Source organism: Hyla sarda, chromosome 1, assembly GCF_029499605.1.
Source record: "Hyla sarda isolate aHylSar1 chromosome 1, aHylSar1.hap1, whole genome shotgun sequence".
In the NCBI taxonomy this organism is placed as follows: domain Eukaryota; kingdom Metazoa; phylum Chordata; class Amphibia; order Anura; family Hylidae; genus Hyla; species Hyla sarda.
In genome coordinates this window covers 401,155,450-401,175,860 of record NC_079189.1, presented here as the reverse complement: position 1 = coordinate 401,175,860, position 20,411 = coordinate 401,155,450, and the positions used below count along the sequence as shown (strand labels likewise).

Sequence of the window (20,411 nt, the reverse complement as noted above, 5' to 3'; positions counted from 1 at the left end):
GAGGAGTACTATCAGACAGGAGAGAGCACAGAGGAGTGCTATCAGACAGGAGAGAGCACAGAGGAGTGCTATCAGACAGGAGAGAGCACAGAGGAGTGCTATCAGACAGTAGAGAGCACAGAGGAGAGCTATCAGACAGGAGAGAGAGCACAGAGGAGAACTATCAGACAGGAGAGAGCACAGAGGAGTGCTATCAGACAGAAGAGAGCACAGTGGAGTGCTATCAGACAGGAGAGAGCACAGAGGAGTGCTATCAGACAGGAGAGAGCACAGAGGAGTCCTATCAGACAGGAGAGAACACAGAGGAGTACTATCAGACAGTAGAGAGCACAGAGGAGTGCTATCAGACAGGAGAGAGCACAGAGGAGTGCTAGCCCACCTTCTACTGGACTTTGCCCATTCCTGCGCTTCAGCTTGGACAAAATTTTCTTCTGAAGTATATTAGAAAGGTTAATGTTTTGTTAAGATGCTCAACATATTAAACGATTTTATATCCGACAGTAACCATTTAACCTTTTGCTCTGATATTGTAACTCTACATATATCATCATTACATTAACTTCATTTAAAGTTCAATTTGATTTTAACAACTACTTCTTGGTGCATTATTATTATTATTATTATATTTTTTAGTTGTTGCCAATGAGTGCATTGGGTGTGTTCTGGTAAGCTTTTTCCATAGAAAACAATCCCTCAGAGAGCTCCATAAAGACAAATATAAATTTAGGGTCTTGAAATGTGGTGACACAAATATTATATTTTATTTATATATATATATATATATTTTTTTTTTTTATATAAATACCAGCACTCTAGGCAGGTTAAAAAACTAAAGTTTAACATCTCGTTTAAGGGCCAGAATGCATCAGTGAAAAATGTTTAAATGTACATAAATGCCTTAGCCCTCTGCATTGCTCAGGTTTGTCTTCAATATTCCTCTGTAACAACCCGTCTTTAGGATTTATTGTTTTTCTTAGTAAGTAAGCGAGGCTGAGATCTGTTGTATTTCTTATATTTTAAATGCAAGAGGAAGTCATCATACAGTCACTATTTACAATGAATCAAATATCAGCCAAGGAACATAAAACCATATAAAAAAAGGGGGGGGGTGTCATCCTAGGACAGGGGAAGTGTTTACATATTCTTTGGTTTTGAAATCACTCCATCTGGGTATTGTTGCTTAAATCGGGCTACCACATCTGGATCTAACAAATGGATCCCGTCCAGCTGATTTCCTAAAGTGATCCTTTGGAAGAAATAGAAAAAACACTTAGATGTTGCAATAAACATGGGGATTTTTTTCCTATGCAAGATTTACATATTCCAATTTCTGATGACAAACACGGTCATGTTACACATGCATGGTTTGCCTTTTTATCTTGTGTGTCCCTTCTCTCTCCCCTTCATTCTCAGTTTTGACTCCTCCCCTCCCTTCACACTTGTCTTTTTGCTTCATCCTTCATCTCATCCACGTTACCCGTTAGCTGCTCTCAGCATGATCTTTTGACCTATCCATTTGTTCAGTGTATGATCTGCAGTTTGCAATAAACCCTCACAATCTACAAGGTGTCTTTTGGATCGGGTCACTGTCAGCCAATTCAACTAAGATTGGAGGCTACGGCTATCTCATCACAAACTAAGTTTCAGAGATCACACTTTCAATGCTTAGACTGGAGAGGCAGAACAAACACACTTAACCCCTTAAGGACTCAGTCCGTTTTTGCACTTTCGTTTTTTCCTCCTTACCTTTTAAAAATCATAACCCTTTTAATTTTGCACCTAAAATTCCATATTATGGCTTATGTTTGCACCAAATTAAATGTGCGACAAAATTGAAGAAAAAATTGAATTTTGTGACTTGAGGACTTCCATTTCTACGCAGTACATTTTTCGGTAAAAATGACACATTATCTTTATTCTGTAGGTCCATACGGTTAAAATGATACCCTACTTATATAGGTTTGATTTTGTCGTACTTCTGGATAAAATCATAACTACATGCACGAAAATGAATACTTTTAAAGTTGTCATCTTCTGACCCCTATAACTTTATTTTTCCGCGTACGGGGCAGTGTGAGGCTCATTTACTGCACCGTGGAATTTTTTTTTACGTGTACGCCATTGACCGCGCGGTTTAATGATATATTTTTTTATAATTCGGACATTTCCACAAGTGGCAATACCACATATGTTTATTTACACAGTTGTTTTTTTTAATGGGAAAAGCGGGGTGATTCTTACTTTTATTAGGGAAGGGGTTAAATGACCTTTATTAACTTTTTTTTTCTTTACACTTTTTATTTTGCAATGTTATAGCTCCCCTCTAGTGGCTATTACACTGCACACATTGATCTTCTACATAGATCACTGCCATGCATTAACATTGCATTGCTCAGTGTTATCGGCAGTCGATTGCTCAAGTCTGGATTTCAGGCTTGTAGCAATCAATCACCGACCGGACGCGCCGGAGGCAGGGAACGGACCCTCTTCTCGCGTTCTAGCTGATGGCGACTTCCCGGGGATGGTCTCAATTAGCTTAACTGTGCTGCAGGGAGTGTATTTTTGTTACTTTAGATGCAGCGATCAACTTTGAACGACACGGCTAATGGGTCAATAGAGCAATGTAGAACGATCGGTGCTGCACGCTATTAGCCCAAGGTCCCGGCTTTCCTCAGCCGCCAGGACCGAACCGTTATGACATATATATATATATAATATATATGATAGATTATCTATCTCCATTTAAGATCATGGTGCTGCAGCTGTGCGGGCAGTGATCTGTCGGAAGCCAGCTGCAGGATTTTGCTGGGCACCTGTCAGAAATGGAGGGTAGCTTCAATCCTGACAGTTAACCCCTTTCAATGCTGCAGTCAGTGTGACCGCAACATCTATTGGGAAGACAGAGTGAACTTCCACTGCTCTTCATTAGGACACTGCAATGCAATTGCGGGATCCCAAAGGTAGCCATGGCAACCAGCGACCTCTGAATGACCAGTGACCCCTGATCTGCTATTCCTGTCAGTGTAACACTGACAGGCATAATACATTGCAGTACAAACCAGCTATGCAATGCAAATTTTTTCCACTATAACTTTTACATGTGTCTGGTTTTACGCTGGTTTTGCTTAAAAGCACAGTCCAAAGCAAACTGCAAAATGAGAGAAAAATATTGACTAAAACACCATTTATGCAGCCTTAGGGGCTCCATACTGATGAACAAGTATGAAAGAAACAAGTAACACTAACCAATTCGGTTGCACATTATGTGGACGTCCAAACAGCTCTATCTTACGAGTGCCAGGAGAAAGACGTTCAATCATCCCATAAATCTCATCAGGCTTGTGACTGGTAGAACGGACCTAGAGGAATGGCCAATGGTGATCCATTTAATAAATTTCTTCTTTAGGTCATTCAGTAGTGAACAGAGACCATGCGTATATTTGTGGCACCAGAACACATCTGCAAGTTAAAGGGGTATTCCAGGCCAAAACTTTTTTTTATATATCAACTGGCTCCGGAAAGTTAAACAGATTTGTAAATGACTTCTATTAAAAAATCTTAATCCTTCCAATAGTTATTAGCTTCTGAAGTTGAGTTGTTGTTTTCTGTCTAACTGCTCTCTGATGACTCACGTCCCGGGACGCGACATCATCATTGAGCAGTTAGACAGAAAACTTCAGAAGCTAATAACTATTGGAAGGATTAAGATTTTTTAATAGAAGTGATGTACAAATCTGTTTAACTTTCCGGAGCCAGTTGATATATATATATATAAAAAAGGTTTTGCCTGGAATACCACTTTAATAATATGATTTTTTTTTTCTTTTAAAAGGTGTGACATGTCTCTGTTACATCAGACTATTACTGGCACCGGAGTTACGCTTTAAGCCAGTCGTCTGCAAACTTTGGTCCTTCACATCTTGCAAAACAACAACTCAAAGCATGCCCGGACAGCTGGGACCACAGTTTAGAGATCTCTGCCTTAAACAATTGTTGAAAAGATGGATCACATAAACATCTCACCTCAGCCACAATAACATCACAGTCTAGACCCCGGTTAAATCCTTGAGGGCTTCCTTTTACACCAACCTGCATAATAAACACAGTGCATAAATTAGGCAGAAGGCAGACACTCAAGACATTTGATTAAAGAAAAAAAAAAAACACAACAACACACTTATCACCTGCACATCTCCTCCCTCATAAGTCTCTACCAACCTAACTGTGCATTACATGTTGCCAACATACCAAGACTAATATCTTCATTATCCAAATCTCCTACTCTTGTCTCCACGAATTCGTGTGCTAAAACAGTTCTCTGGAATTCACCACCTTGGACAATTTTCTCAGATTGTAGATGCTTGTAACAGAGTCTGAGAAGGGTTTATCCAAGACTAGAAAATCATGGCTGCTTTCTTTCAGAAACAGTACCATTTTTGTGCTTACCGTATATACTCGAGTATAAGCAGAGTTTTTCAGCATGATTTTTCGTGCTGAAAACACCCCCCTCGGCTTATACTCGAGTGAACTCTCTGCCCAGTCAGTGGTCTTCAACCTGCGGACCTCCAGATGTTTCAAAACTACAACTCCCAGCATGCCCGGAGAGCCGATGGCTGTCTGGGCATGCTGGGAGTTGTAGTTTTGGAACACCTGGAGGTCCGTAGGTTGAAGACCACTGCGAGGCATTGACAAGCGGTGATGATGAAGGGGGGGGGGGGGGCTGATGACAGGTGGTGATGATGAAGGGGGGGGGTGGGATGATGACAAGGGGATGATGACAGGGGGATGATGACAGGCGGTCATGATGAAGGGGGGTGTGTGGGATGATGACAGGCGGTGATGATGAAGGGGGGGGGATGATGACAGGGTAATGGTGAAGGGGGGGTGTGGGATGATGACAGGCGGTGATGATTAAGGGGGGATTGATGACAGGGTAATGATGAAGGGGGGGATGATGATAGGCGGTGATGATGATGAGGGTGTTAATGACAGGGTTCTGGATGATGACAGGGGGGGGGGGGGGGATGATGTATTTCCCACCCTAGGCTTATAGTTGAGTCAATAACTTTTCCTGGGTTTTTGGGGTGAAATTAGGGGCCTCGGCTTATATTCGGGTCAGCTTATACTTGAGTATATACGGTAGTTTGTGTGTGGTATTGCAGCTCAGCCTCATTAAAGTAAATGGAGTAGAGTTTTAATACCACACACACACACAGGAGTGTGTTTGTCCAATCCTGAATAACCCCTTTGACCCCGACCTAACTTGTTGAATAGTTTGTACCCTGTAATGTCTTATTTGTTTTTGTATCCATTAACTTTTTGATTTGTAAAAGTGCTGCGGAGTATGTTGGCACTCTATAAAGACTTAGTATGATCAATGACACTTGACAACTATTGTTACCAGACAGTGCTCCTTGCCATGATTAAGCCAATGGCCAGTCCGCCCAGTACGAATAATCCGTTGTAACTGGTTAGTTTTCACCCAAATTATTTCATCCACTCGCTCATATCTGTATACATGTAATATAAGAAGAAATGCAGATGTCAATTGGGTTATCAAGCACTGTTATAAAATTATTATTTTTTTTATTTTAAACTTTACTTACCCCCACAACTTTAAGCATTCCCGGCCTAGTTCCATAGCTCTGGAATGAGAGATAGGGTTGTTTAAAAGTTAAAATATAAAAACAGGGAGAGCTTAGGTTTGGAAGTGTATAAACACATTCAAGGACAACCACCAATACGTAATGCACCATGGCATACATTTACGCTCCGCCATGACCATGCGCGGCAGGTCCTGGCTGCTATCAGCAGCCAGGGACCCGCTGGTAATGGCCAACATCCGCGATCGCACGGATGTCCGCCATTAACCCCTCAGATGCCATGATCAATACAGATCATAGGATCTGCGGCAGTGCGGTGCTTTAACCCCTTAACGACGCAGGGCGTATATTTACGCATCATATCGCGTCGGTCCCGGCGCTCATCAACGGCCGGGACCCGCGGCTAATACCACACATCGCCGATCGCGGCGATGTGCGGTATTAACCCTTTAGAAGCGGCGGTCAAAAGCGAAAGTGACCCGGCTGCACAGTCGGGCTGTTCGGGACCGCCGCGGTGAAATCGCGGCGTCCCGAACAGCTGACCGGAAACCGGGAGGGCCCTTACCTGCCTCCTCGGTGTCCGATCGGCGAATGACTGCTCCGTGCCTGAGATCAAGGCAGGAGCCGTCAAGCGCCGATAACACTGATCACAGGCGTGTTAATACACGCCTGTGATCTGTGTAAAAGATCAGTGTGTGCAGTGTTATAGGTCCCTATGGGACCTATAACACTGCAAAAAAAAATGTAAAAAAGTGTTAATAAAGGTCATTTAACCCCTTCCCTAATAAAAGTTTGACTCACCCCCCTTTTCCCATAAAAAAAATAAAACAGTGTAAAAAAAATAAACATATGTGGTATAGCCGCGTGCGTAAATGTCCGAACTATAAAAATATATCATTAATTAAACCGCACGGTCAATGGTGTACGTGCAAAAAAATTCCAAAGTCCAAAAAAAGTGTATTTTGGTCACTTTTTATACCATTAAAAAATGAATAAAAAGTGATCAAAAAGTCCGATCAAAACAAAAATCATACCGATAAAAACTTCAGATCACGGCGCAAAAAATGAGTCCTCATAACGCCCTGTACGTGGAAAAATAAAAAAAGTTATAGGGGTCAGAAGATGACATTTTTAAACGTATAAATTTTCCTGCACGTAGTTATGATTTTTTCCAAACCTATATAAGTAGGGTATCATTTTAACCGTATGGACCTACAGAATAATGATAAGGTGTTAAATGGATGATGGGATAGCCCGCAGTGCTGCCGCAGGGATCTGATCCCTATGGGACTATTAAATTAAAAGTAAAAAAAAAAAATATTTGAAAAATCCCCTCCCCCAATTAAAATGTCCTTTTTCCCCCCCATAAAGTGAAAAAAAATAAATAATAGTAATTAATACATATATTTGGTATCGCCGCGTGCGTAAATGTCCAAACTATTCAAATATAATGTTATTGATCCCCCTACAGTGAACAACGTGAACGTAAAAAAATAAAAGCGCAAAATTGCTGCTTTTTTTGTAACATTTTATTAAAAAAATAAATAAAAGTTTTATATACACAAATGTGGAATCAATAACCACAAATACCACAAATGTGGTATTAATGTATAAAAAACACAGATCATGGCACAAAAAATGAGCCCTCATACCGGCGCTTATACGGAAAAAAAAAAAAAAAAAAGTTAGAGGTCATCAAAATAGAAGGATTTTAAACATACTAATTTGGTTTAAAAGTTTGCGATTTTTTTTAAAGTGCAACAATAATAGAAAAGTGTATAACATGGGTATAATTTTAAATCGTATTGACCCACAGAATAAAGAACACGTCATTTTTACCGTAAATGTACGGCGTGAAAATGAAACATCCCAAAATTTGCAAAATTGCGGTTTTCTTTTTTAGTTTTCCCACAAAAATAATATTTTTTTGGTTGTGTCATACATTTTATGGTAAAATTAGTGATGTCTTTATGCAGGACAACTAGTCGCACAAAAAACAAGCCCTAATACTAGTCTGTGGATGAAAATATAAAAAAGTTAAGATTTTTTGAAGACGAGGCGAATATATATATATACACACAATGATAATTCCAATTTATTTTTCACAATGTGCTATAATTTTATAGTAATCCTTTTATTACGTATTTAAAGGGGTATTCCAAGAATTTTTATTTAAAGGGGTATTCCAAGCTAGCCACAGTGTAATGGTAATCTCACAACATAGCCATAGCCACAAGCTCAGATCCTTCCTAAGCACATCCACTATGGTCTGTTAGGTATGTACTAAAATCACCTTATGGTGGATAACCCCTTAAAGGGGTATTCCAGGGAAAAACTTTTTTTATATATATCAACTGGCTCCAGAAAGTTAAACAGATTTGTAAATTACTTCTATCAAAAAATCTTAATCCTTTCAGTACTTATGAGCTTCTGAAGTTAAGGTTGTTTTTTCTGTCTAAGTGCTCTCTGATGACACGTGTCTCGGGAACCGCCCAGTTTAGAAGAGGTTTGCTATGGGGATTTGCTTCTAAACTGGGCGTTTCCCCAGACAGGTGTCATCAGAGAGGACTTAGACAGAAAAGAACAACCTTAACTTCAGAAGCTCATAAGTACTGAAAGGATTAAGATTTTTTGATAGAAGTAATTTACAAATCTGTTTAACTTTCTGGAGCCAGTTGATATATATAAAAAAAGTTTTTCCCTTTAAGGGGTTATCCACCATAAGGTGATTTTAGTACATACCTAACAGACAGTAGTGGATGTGCTTAGGAAGGATCTGAGCTTGTGGCTATGTTGTGAGATTACCATAACACTGTGGCTAGCTTGGAATACCCCTTTAAATAAAATTTTTTGGAATACCCCTTTAAATACGTAATAAAAGGATTACTATAAAATTATAGCACATTATGAAAAATAAATTGGAATTATCATTGTAGTTACTATATGGTTGTAACTGTCTACAATGTTTCCATCTTCGTTCTAGAAGTGTCATTTACCTGCCAGTGACCCAGAGGAAAAGGAATCCATCATCCTGCAGTACTGGGATCTGGAGCTTCCTCATCTCATCATCAGTCAAAGTTCCATACGGCAACTCCATGTGAATATCCCAAGGTGGGTCAGCCATTACCACTGAAAACTTTCCCAATATGCTCATATCCAAGTACCGAATATCACAACGGATCCACTGATGCATGATAGAGGTAAAAGTTACTTTTTGGAGCACAAGTAAATGCAGTATCATTTTACAACAAACATGCTAGACTAGGACTTTCATAAGGCGATGGAATTTCTTATGTGGCTTTGAAATCAGGTGCTTGACTGAGTACTACACTGCAATGTGTGTGAAATTGTGTTAAAGGGGTACTACGGTGAAAACCTTTTTTCTTTTAAATCAACTGGTGCTAGAAAGTTAAACAGATTTGTAAATTACTTCTATTAAAAAATCTTAATCCTTCCTGTACTTATTAGCTGCTGAATACTACAGAGGAAATTCTTTTCTTTTTGGAATTCTCTCTGATGACATCACGAGCACAGTGCTCTTTGCTGATGTCATTATAATAATAATAAATAACTCTTTATTTATTGCCCTTAGAGGGATTTGAACCCAAGTCCCCAGCACTGCAAGGCAGCAGTGCTAACCACTGAGCCACCATGCTGCCCTTAGCATACATCTGCTATGCACGGTTGCTAAAATGGACAGAGATGTCAGCAGAGAGCACTGTGCTCGTGATGTCATCAGTTTTCCAAAAAGAATTTCCTCTGTAGCATTCAGCAGCTAATAAGTACTAGAAGGATTAAGATTTTTTAATAGAAGTAATTTACAAATATGTTTAACTTTCTGGCACCAGTTGATTTAAAAGAAAAAAGGTTTTAACCGGAGTACCCCTTTAACTGTTCCTATCAAACTATACAAAAAGTATATAAACATCTAAAGATTTTACCTATATTTTAGGTATATTTGAGGAACTTTTAATTTGCAAAGAATCTACCATATATACTCGAGTATAAGCCGACCCGAATATAAGCCGAGGCCCCTAATTTTACCACAAAATCCCAGGAAAAGTTATTGACTCGAGTATAAGCCTAGGGTGGGAAATACATCATCCCCCATGTCATCATCCAGACCCCCGTCATCATCCCCCCCCTTCATCATCACCACCTGTCAATCCCTTCACCAGTGGTCTTCAACCTGCGGACCTCCAGATGTTGCAAAACTACAACTCCCAGCATGCCCAGACAGCCATCGACTGTCCGGGCATGCTGGGTGTTGTAGTTTTGAAACCTCTGGAGGTCCGCAGGTTGAAGACCACTGTAGCCTTCGTCATCACCCAGCCCCCCCCCCCCTTTTGTTTTGTACTCACCTCCCCTCGGCAGGAAGTTAGGGTGAGCTGGTCCGGGCCATCTATGCTGCAGCTGGGGATGGTTCGTCGTTGCGGGCTGTCCATTTTTACCAGGGGGGCCTCTTTTCTGCGCTTCGGGCCCGGACTAGTGCGTTGCCTTGACGACGAAGCACAGGGACGTTGCGCATGAAAGTCCTTGTGCGTCGTCGTCAAGGCAACGTCACTACTTCGGGGCCGGGCCCGAAGCGCAGAGAAGAGGCCCCCCCCCGGTGAAAATGGACAGCCCGCAACGACTAACCATCCCCACCGGATGGTCCCTGCAGCATAGATGGCCCGGACCAGCTCACCCTAACTTCCCGCCGAGGGGAGGTGAGTACAAAACAAAAGGGGGGGGGGGGGGGCTGGATGAAGACGAAGGCCGCAGTGGTCTTCAACCTGCGGACCGCCAGAGGTTTCAAAACTACAACACCCAGCATGCCTGGACAGTCGATGGCTGTCCGGTCATGCTGGGAGTTGTAGATCTGCAACATCTGGAGGTCTGCAGGTTGAAGACCACTGATGAAGGGATTGACAGGCACAGAGTTCACTCCAGTGTAAGCCGAGGGGGGCGTTTTCAGCACGAAAAATAGTGCTGAAAAACACGGCTTATACTCGAGTATATACGGTATTTGCAGTATTTTGTGTCAGGACAAGAAATTAGTCAGTCAACAGGTTGCGTAATCCAAGAAGGATTCACAGAAGACAGCAGACAACCTACGGACTTGCCCACAGTGCCACCATGGCATCAGAGGATATGCCAGCTCTATGTCTAAAAGAGGGCACAAAAGGTTCATTTAAAAAGTGGCAGATTTAAATGAACCTTTTGTGCCCTCTTTTAGACATAGAGCTGGCATATCCTCTGACACCATGGTGGCACTGTGGGCAAGTCCGTAGGTTGTCTGTCTTCTGTGCAACCTGTTGACTGTTGGCAGATTTACGAGATTTGTTATTCTTTCACATCTAAATTGTGCACATGTTTCTTTGATTCCATATTTTCTGTCTGTAATGTAATGAAAATGTTCTTTAAAAATGTGGGTTTTTTTTTAAAGGGGAAGATTAATAGCTCCAAAATTTACCTGCTAGTAAATTTTATTTTGAAGAATATTGTTTTATTTTTAATAAATTCCACCGATTTTTATGGGATGTCAAAACACCTACCTTCCTATTTGTTCAGTCAGGAGCATTATCACTAAAGGGGTTGTCTGATTTTGACAACCCTTTTAGAAGAGTTCCCAAAAGATATTTGGTCACAGGGTGTCCTGCTCCAGTGACCAGCTGAAATCTGCAGTAAAGACTGAAAGCAATTGTTCTTTTCCTCCGACATAAATCTGACACATCTGTCTGCCCTGTTACATTTTAGTTTACACCCACTATTAGCTGAATTGTGTGTGACATTGTGTATGCATGCATTGTGGGCACTAATTGTGTGTTTTCCAGTTCTTGTACTACTTTCCATTGACCTTTCTACTTTTGCCCTCTAATCCAGATATTCCACTAATCTTTATGTCTGGAGTTTTTTTTTTTTGTGTCTAATTTATTTATTTCATAATTTTTTATGTGCTCCATACAGCTTAGGCTTGTTTCCCACTAACAAATTACTCCGTTTAGCAAGTTCCGCCTAAAATCAGCTGTGACCGGCAGTAACCAAATCCTATATGTCCGTTAGAAAAATCCCATTATAGTCTATGGGATTTTTCTAACATCCGTTTTAATTCATTATAGTCCGTTATTGATAACGGACAGTATTTTGTGACGGAAGATCACAAACTATTTTCTTCCGTACTATCTTCCGTCACAAAATAACGTCCGTTATCAATAACGTACTATATTGGATTAAAACAGATATTAGAAAAATCCCATAGACTATAATGCGATTTTCTAACGGACGTATTTGCTAAACGGAGTAATTTGCTAGTGTGAAACAAGCCTTAGCCTAACCTCTTTTTGGGCTAATGGATGGCCAGTACATTTTAACTTAAGGAGAGCTTGGGCTGACTGTGTTGGCACAGTGACACTCCCAAGCAAACAAGCAGTACGAACCGAGCTTAATACACAGCTGGGAACCTGCTGCAAATGCTGGGAATGGCGAGTCAACAGTGATTGCTTTATAGCGAGAGGTTCCCTATGGCCTAGGCCGTTAAGTTGCCTTCTGATCTTACCTGTGCAGGGAACAGACGTCCTACACTTGTGTCTCCCACACCTTTAACCAAAGGCATATCTTGGTTTGGTGTAGACTCAGATCCTGTTGCAATCCCTACAGGCTCTACATATGCATCAATCTCATAGTGAACATATTTACAAGTGTCCATGTGAAAGCAGGTATTGAGAAAGGAGCAGTCACCAAGAGATTCATCGGTGTGTATGTTTATAATACGCCTGTGGGGAAAAAAAAAAACAAGCTTTGCATCATGAGGAATGAGCTCAGTAAGGTCTTGTTCACATCTCTTTAAAATGTGTTGTTCTGATGCCATTGCCGGATCCACTACGGAACCTTATGAACTTTATTGACTATAATGGGGTCCTTTGGATTTTCAGAATATCACTAGACAAAATTTTGTCTATTGGAACATCTGATGCAGACGTAAACCAAGCATTAATTTCTTAACCCCTTAAGGACAATTTTCATTTGTGCGTTTTAGTGCCATTCACCATATGTAATCATTAACATCATTTAATAGTGCGGACATTTACGCACACGACAATACCAAATATGTTTATTTATTTTTTTTACGCTTTTTTTCCTTCTAAATGGGTGATTTCAATTTTGTATTGTGGAAGAAGCATTCCCATTAAAAAACAAAAAAAATCTTTAAATTGCTATTACTCTTCAGTGCTATGCATTGGCATAGCCATTATTAGTAATATCTGTGACCTACCTGTACAGCCTGCCTCTGTGGGCTGACTATACAAGAATTTCCCCAGAGGGCCAAAGAGCAGGTGAGCACAGCTCCAGCCGCCATTTTCACTCATCGGTCCCCCGGAATGGTTTTAAGATGCTGTGATCAGTATTGATCACGGCATAATAAGGGTTAATGGCATCAGCATGATCACTGATGTCTGCCATTACTGGCAATGTCCAGGCTGCTGATAGTAGCTGGTTCCTGCCGTCTACAAAACAAGCATAGTCAGAATGCCGCTAAAGGAAAAGGTACATCCTGGTGCATTAAGTACCAGGACTTACTGGAAACTTTTTATGTGTACAAGTGTATAAAGAAATATAAAAGCATATACACACTATTTTTTAAAGCAAAAAATAGCAGCATTAATAAGGTCTTAAATATATGCCTGTAAGTGTGCCAATGTTCCTGGGCTAGGTTGAAAGTTTTTTTGTATTTCTTTTTCTCTTTTGACTATTTTTCACTTTGTTTGCTGCAGACTTTATATTAGGGATCGACCGATATCGATTTTTTAGGGCTGATATTTGCGGTGCCAGAGACCGATGCCCGCTTCTCTCCCATTGCCTCCCCCCCCATCCTCTGCCCACATACTGCCGCCGCTGCCCCATTGCCTCCCCCTATCCTCTGGCCACATACTGCTGCCGCTGCCCCATCGCCTCCCCCCATCCTCTGGCCACATACTGCCGCCACTGCCCCATCGCCTCCCCCCCATCGTCTGGCCACATACTGCCGCCGCCCCATCGCCTCCCCCCATCCTCTGGCCACATACTGCCGCCGCCCCATCGCCTCCCCCCATCCCCGCTGTTATAATTACCTGTTCCCGGGGGTCCGCGATCCTTCTGGCTCCGTCAGCGTCCTGCACTGTCACTGTGCATACTGACGGTGATGTCACGTTGGGAAAGTCACTCGTCATTACGCAGCGCACAGCAATAGTGCAGGAGCCAGAAGGATCGCGGACCCCCGGGAACAGGTAATTATAACACCGGGGATGGGGGGAGGCAATGGGGCAGAGGCGGCGATGGTCGTCTCTGGGTGGGGTAATTGCCGATACCGATAATGTCCAAAATCGTGATTATCGGCCAATAATCGGTCGATCCCTACTTTATATATATATTTTACATATATATGATAAACACAGTGCCAGTGTCACATTACTCAATATTACCTGAAGTGCAGCTTCTTACAAGGAGCATCAGTCCCAGATGCTCTCATACATTCTTCTTTAGTCCCATAGTCACAGAATTCCTGGACCTGAGCCCTGCCCCGAGAGCGGAATTTCTCCACAATAGACTGTTCCTTTGCTGTGCTGGTATGCAGAAGTTCAAGGATTTCCTGGCTTACCTAGCATTTTACAACATGAATAGTATAAAATAAAATATTGATAATTAGAAGAGATGCAATGTTTATTCTTTTAAAGCAAACTTATCTTATTTTTTGCTTTCTTTCATTCAGTGTCTTGGATAAACACTGTGGCTCTATAGCTGCAAATGAAATTGTGCACCAGTATCACCTGAGGATGCCAAAGTCTTTCTGAAACTTATCACCACGTTTGGACCCATGCGGCCTGCGCAAAGCTCCAATTCAATAATAGTCAGCGCTGTTTAGTCTGTCAGATGTATAACGGTTATAGAGACTTTTATAAATGTGTGTGAGATCAGTGATACACAAGCCCCACTGTACTAAAATGTGGTGTTAGACCAAACTAAGAAGGGGACACAGTTTTCCATCAAGAACTACAGTTAGCACAGACCGTTTAAAAAAAAAATATTATTTGTCACCTTCTTGCTTTGCTGCTCCTTAGTGGACTGTTGACTTAACAGGCTCTCTATTTCCAGATCCACGTGGGAAGCGTGTTTTCTTGCCTTCTTCTGGGGCTCTGATACTTTTTTCTCCTTTGAAGTACCTGCAGCAGAAGTGGAGGATGAGGATGCGGCAGAATCACTTTCCTGAATTCTTCTTTTTTTTGCTCCAGGTGCAGTGGTTGGGGCTTTTCTTTCAGTGACGGCTCCCATCATAGCAGAGAGCTTAGAGTGGTCGGCATAGGTTACTACAGTGGGTCTGTCATCATCTTCATGCTCACTGCGCTTCACTTCTATCAGCTCTTGAGCAGCAAATTTCTGTAAAAGACTTTCTACAGCCTGCCTGGAAACAGACAAGTCTGGCTACAATGGTAAAAAAATAAAAATAAAAAAGGGTCAGAGTTACACTTTAAGAAAAATTGTATTTCACATCATTTATTTTCATAAAAAATTTGATTAAAAAGATTTCTTTTAAGGCTACAGGTTACAGTTTTAGCTCAAATATAAAGAGAACATTAAAGTGAAGTTAAAGGGGTACTCCGCCCCTAGACATCTTATCCCCTATCCAAAGTATAGGGGATAAGATGTCAGATCGCCGTGGTCCCGCTGCAGGGGACCCTGGGGATCGCTGCTGCGGCACCCCGCCATCATTACTGCACAGAGCGAGTTCGCTCTGTGCGTAATGATGGGCGATACAGGGGCCGGAGCAGCGTGATGTCATGGCTCCACCCCTCATGACATCACGGCCCGTCCCCTTAATGCAAGTCTATGGCAGGGGGTGTGGCGACCGCCACGCCCCCTCCCATAGACTTGTATTGACGGGGGCGGGCCGTGACATCACGAGGGGCGGAGCCGTGACGTAACGATGATCCGCCCCCTGTATTGCCCGTCATTACGTGCAGAGCGATCTCGCTCTGCGCAGTAATGATAGCGGGGTGCCGCAGCAGCGATCCCCAGGGTCCCCGGCAGCGGGACCACGGCGATCTGACATCTTATCCCCTATACTTTGGATAGGGGATAAGATGTCTAGGGGCGGAGTACCCCATTAAGTAATTTTGTGTTAAAAGTTCAGTGAATGTTTCTCAATGTTTGCCTCTGCACAGTCTTCTTGGAACTGACAATAAACATCTGTAGGAATACTGGGTGCTAGTAGGGTGCCTATTGATCTGATAATGATGGCATGTCCCAAGGATAATATTAAAGTTCAAGAATACCCTTTTAGGGTACGTTCACACGCGCAGATTTTTTTAGAGTGTTTTCCGCTGCGTATTTGAAAGTGGGCAAGCTCTTCTCAGCTGTCCGCAGCAGATTTTCCGCAGCGGAATTTACGCTGCCACAGTCCCTACTGACTTCAATAGGGCTTGCGGCGGATTTTCCGCAGTGTATATTCCGCCGCAGAAAATCTGCTGCGGACAGCCGAGATGAGCCCGCCCACTTTCAAATACGCAGCGGAAAACCCGCTAAAAAATCCACATGTGTGAACGTACTTTTAGGGTGTATTCACATGTACATGTATATTCCATGTATATTTAATGCTCAGGATTTGAAGCTGCAGATTTGTAGTTGCGTTCAGTCAATTAGCTTGCATTGAACTTTGCACTATAAAATGTGCAGCTTTAAATTCTGTGCATTAAATATATGCAGGATACTGTACTGGTGAATAAGCACCAAGAGTGTTTTCACATGTACAGTATACTGCACATTTTTGATATGCAGGATTTGAAGCTGAGTTCAGTCGTTTGGTTTACATTGAACTCTGCAGCATAAAATCTGCAGCTTCAAATCCTGTGCATCAAATATGCGCAGGTTACTTTACGTGTGAATAGACAATAGAAATTTAGTGTGCTGCTTGATACTGGAATGCAGGATTACATACAAAAATATAGCAGAGGGGAGTGTTCTATTATGTCCAGCAGGCCCACCGACCATAAAGCATCATTGCATGTGACTACCGCTCTATCAAGACTGGAGATTTGGGACCCCCATTTTTTAGGATCATCTGGGGTCCCAGCTTTAAGATCTCCAGATAATCAATCATACATTTATTCAAATAGTCTGGATGGGATAGAAGTGTTGTTGGTAGGATTTCTTTAAATGGAAGTTAAATATAGGGTATATTAAGGTTTGTAACCACGTCCAAATGTCCTCTGAGCAGCCGCAAAATGAAGAAATACTATAAATAATATAGGGGTAATTTATCAAAACCTGTCTAGAGGAAAAGTTGCTGAGTTGCCCATAGCAGCCAATCAGCTCGCTTTCATTTTTTTAAAAAGGCCTGTGAAAAATAAAAAAGCGATGTGATTGGTTGCTATGGGCAACTCAGCAACTTTTCCTCTGGACAGGTTTTGATACATCTCCTCCTATATGTAGAAAATGAGCTTTAAAAGTGTCCTGAGGCTCAAGTAGTTATCTAGGCTTTTGGCATTCCCAAGTAGTCACCGTGCCCCAGGCTGTAATCATGCCTACTCAGGCACTATTGACAGCCAGAACACAACCAGCATTGTAATCTCGAGCAGGACCAGAGGCCTCTTTCTGCCCAAAGATATCACTGCTTCTGGGCCTGCGTGATTTTTCAGCAAAATGCGGTGATGTTGGCGGCGCCAGGGCTGTCAATCCTGCCTGAATAGGAGTAATTACAGCCTGTGGCACAGTGACAACTGGTGAATGTTGCTTGCCCCTACCACTACTTATGCCTTATTAGAATATGGTACACGACCCAGTAATAAACCTTTTACCCTATATAAAGTGTTGCCGCCAGTTATATGGGGTAAGTATCTATTGTTACTCACTCTTCTGGGTCCTGCACTTAAATGGGCACTGTCAGATACAAAAACTTTTCATATGTTGCAAAGCATGTATAACCAATAGCTTTTGCAATTGCTATCATTAAACATTTTTTAGTATTTCATACTGTAAAAGGCAATCAAACAACTGCCCCCCCCAGCCTGCTTGGACATATACTAGTCCTGCTGTGTCCATGCGTCATGGACACCCTTCCTTGATTGACAGCTGTGAGCGCAGGGCTCATAGTTGGAGGAAAAATCCTCCCACTGTCAGCTTGTGTCCCGCTACTGTCAGTGAGGACAAGCTGGGAGTGGTAGTTTTGCTAATGCTAAGGGAGATGTGAGTAGACAACATTCTGAGGGAGGGGGCGGAGACCTGCAGTGAGGCCACGCCCCTTCCCTCTGAGAGGAATTCAGACTAGTGAGCTAAATTAAAAGTGTAATAAAATAAATAAATAAAGGTGCTAGACACATAATTAGATTAACATGGTCAGGATTAGGTACTGAGTGATATATTAAAGAAAATGTTTTTTTTGTTGGATCTGACAGGTACGCTTTAATAATGAGAGTTCTACAATAGCACGCAGAGGGAAATAGACAGAAAGTAGTCACTAGCACAGTGTTTCCCAACTAGGGTGCCTCCAGCTGTTGCAAAACTACAACTCTTAGCATGCCCGGACAGCCAAAGGCTGTCCGGGTATGCTAGGAGTTGTAGTTTTGCAAGTAGAGTGAATGGGCCCATTGCAATAGACACAATAAGACCTTTTCCCCAATAATGTAATGTATACCGTGCACATAGCCCCAATACGTGATAGGTACAGGGCCTTTCAGAAGTAGCAGCTGGTAAGGTATATACCGTATTAATGGCCTGCTGGATGGACACGGAGTCTGCGGGTAGGACTAGCGCTAGGTCTGACAGGTGGTGCAGCAGCTTTCTCTCCAGTTCGGGGTCGGGGGTCACCTCTGTGGCTCCTTTAGGTGGCTGTGATGCCCCTGAGGGGACTGGGCTATCACTGCGGAAGGATGGGGCCAGGCCTGCCTCTGGGTTCTGCAGATCTGAGGAAGAAACAGGTTAAATGAGGTGAATAGACTTCCATGTCCCTGCACTGCACAGCACCCTCCTCACCCAGGACCAGCTGAGAGGTGACATCTTTCCTCCTCCGCTGCAGCCTCTCCCGCAGATAATCCAGCTGCTTCTTGTGGGCCTGTATAGAGCTCCATGTGTCTGACATGGTGCAGCCCTGCCGGGGGCGCTATCCTCCTCCCCGACAGCCTCTCCACTCAACGGAAGTCAAAATCTGCGCCGCTTTACCGACTGCAACACGGGGAGAAAGAAAACCGGATGTTGCCACTGAGCGCCGGAAGTGACGAAACAGACTGACGAGAAAAATTATCCAATAGAGGTGCGACTTTCCGTGGCGGCAAGTGAGGGCCTCTGATTGGTCACAGAATAGGATGTAGACTGGCAATGTTATAATGGTGGGTTATTGATGCTGCGTTCTGTGGTGGAGGATGGGTGTAGTAGTGCGGTCAGGCGCGGTTGTTCACCCGGTGTAAGGCTCCATATATATATATTTATATATATATATATATATATATATATATATATATATTTATATTTGCATATGTTATGAGAGCAGTTTTTATATTGCCCACTAGATGTCAGTACAACCTTAGTAGGACCACGATACTGTTGTGTCTCCATACTGGGAGTTGTAGTTTTGCAACAGCTGGGGATGCACGATTTAAAAAACATTTATTTTAGACCTTGTGAAATGCTGCTGTGTATATCCCAAATACTACAGTGCTCTAAAAAATAAAGTGAACACTAAGATAACACATCCTAGATCTGAATGAACTAATCATGTGAAATACTTTCGTCTTTACATAGTTGAATGTGCTGACAACCAAATCACACAAATTTATCAACCCCTGGAGGTCTGGATATGGAGTCACACTCAAAATCACAGTGGAAAACCACACTACAGGCTGATCCAACTCTGATGTAATGTCCTTAAAACAAGTCAAAATTATCTCCCTACAATGCCTGGGTATGCTCCTGATGAGGTGGCGGATGGTCTCCTGAGGGATGTCCTCCCAGACCTAGACTAATACATGATGTCCCAGATGTGCTTAATCGGATTCAGGTCTGGGGAACGGGTGGGTCAGTCCATAGCATCAATGCCTTCCTCTTGCAGAAACTGCTGACACACTCTAGCCACATGAGGTCTAGCATTGTCTTGCATTAGGAGGAACCCAGGGCCAACCACACTAGCATATGGTCTCACAAGGGGTCTGAGGATCTCATCTCGGTACCTTATGGCAGTCAGGCTACCTCTGGCAAGCACATGGAGGGCTGTGCGGCCCCCCAAAGAAATGCCACCACACACCTTACTGACCCACTGCCAAACCAGTCATGCTGGAGGATGTTGCAGGCAGCAGAATGTTCTCCACAGCATCTCCAGACTCTGTCACATCTGTCACATGTGCTTAGTGTGAACCTGCTTTCATCTGTGAAGAGCACAGGACACCAGTGGCGAATTTGCCAATCTTGGTGTTCTCTGGCAAATGCCAAACGTCCTGCATGGTGTTGGTCTGTAAGCACAACCCCCACCTGTTGAAGTTGGGCCCTCATACCACCCTCATGGAGTCTGTTTCTAACCGTTTGAGTGGACACATGCACATTTGTGGCCTGCTGGAGGTCATTCTGCAGGGCTCTGGCAGTGCTCCTCCTTGCACAAAGGTGGAGGTAGCGGTCCATCTGCTGGGTTGTTGCCCTCCTACGGCCTCCTCCATGTCTCCTGATGTACTGGCCTGTCTCCTGGTAGCGCTTCCATGCTCTGGACACTACGCTGGCAGACACAGCAAACCTTCTTGCCACAGCTCGCATTGATGTGCCATCCTGGATGAGCTGCACTACCTGAGCCACTTGTGTGTGTGTTGTAGACTC

The 20,411-nt window shown here is 42.8% G+C and overlaps 1 protein-coding gene across 2 annotated transcripts; it reads right to left on the bottom strand.

Moving 5' to 3' along the window:
• Positions 1–996: 996 nt before the first annotated feature.
• On the bottom strand, positions 997–18,822 carry METTL3 (methyltransferase 3, N6-adenosine-methyltransferase complex catalytic subunit). 2 transcript variants are annotated; one of them, XM_056527750.1, is made up of 11 exons: positions 18,588–18,822; positions 18,318–18,517; positions 14,658–15,041; positions 14,045–14,220; positions 12,142–12,358; positions 8,600–8,787; positions 5,607–5,645; positions 5,402–5,510; positions 4,024–4,089; positions 3,247–3,359; positions 997–1,246 (listed from the first exon to the last, which is right to left on the bottom strand). In XM_056527750.1, exons 1-11 carry the CDS (start codon positions 18,691–18,693, stop codon positions 1,135–1,137), a joined length of 1,710 nt encoding a protein of 569 aa, XP_056383725.1. In that variant the 5' UTR covers positions 18,694–18,822; the 3' UTR covers positions 997–1,134. The 2 variants fall into 2 exon arrangements, with proteins under 2 accessions (XP_056383725.1, XP_056383736.1); XM_056527761.1 differs by lacking the exon at positions 997–1,246 and having other exon boundaries at positions 5,419–5,510.
• Between the last annotated feature and the right edge of the window lie 1,589 nt (positions 18,823–20,411).

What these genes read in the sequence shown, in the direction of transcription:
- METTL3 (XM_056527750.1), bottom strand. Translation starts at nt 18,693, where the DNA reads ATGTCAGACACATGGAGCTCTATACAGGCCCACAAGAAGCAGCTGGAT. An exon ending in CACCTCTCAGCTGGTCCTGG is followed by an intron (nt 18,518 to 18,587) that starts GTGAGGAGGGTG and finishes TTTCTTCCTCAG; the next exon opens with ATCTGCAGAACCCAGAGGCA. An exon ending in ATGGCAAGGAGCACTGTCTG is followed by an intron (nt 4,090 to 5,401) that starts GTAACAATAGTT and finishes TTTATTATGCAG; the next exon opens with GTTGGTGTAAAAGGAAGCCC.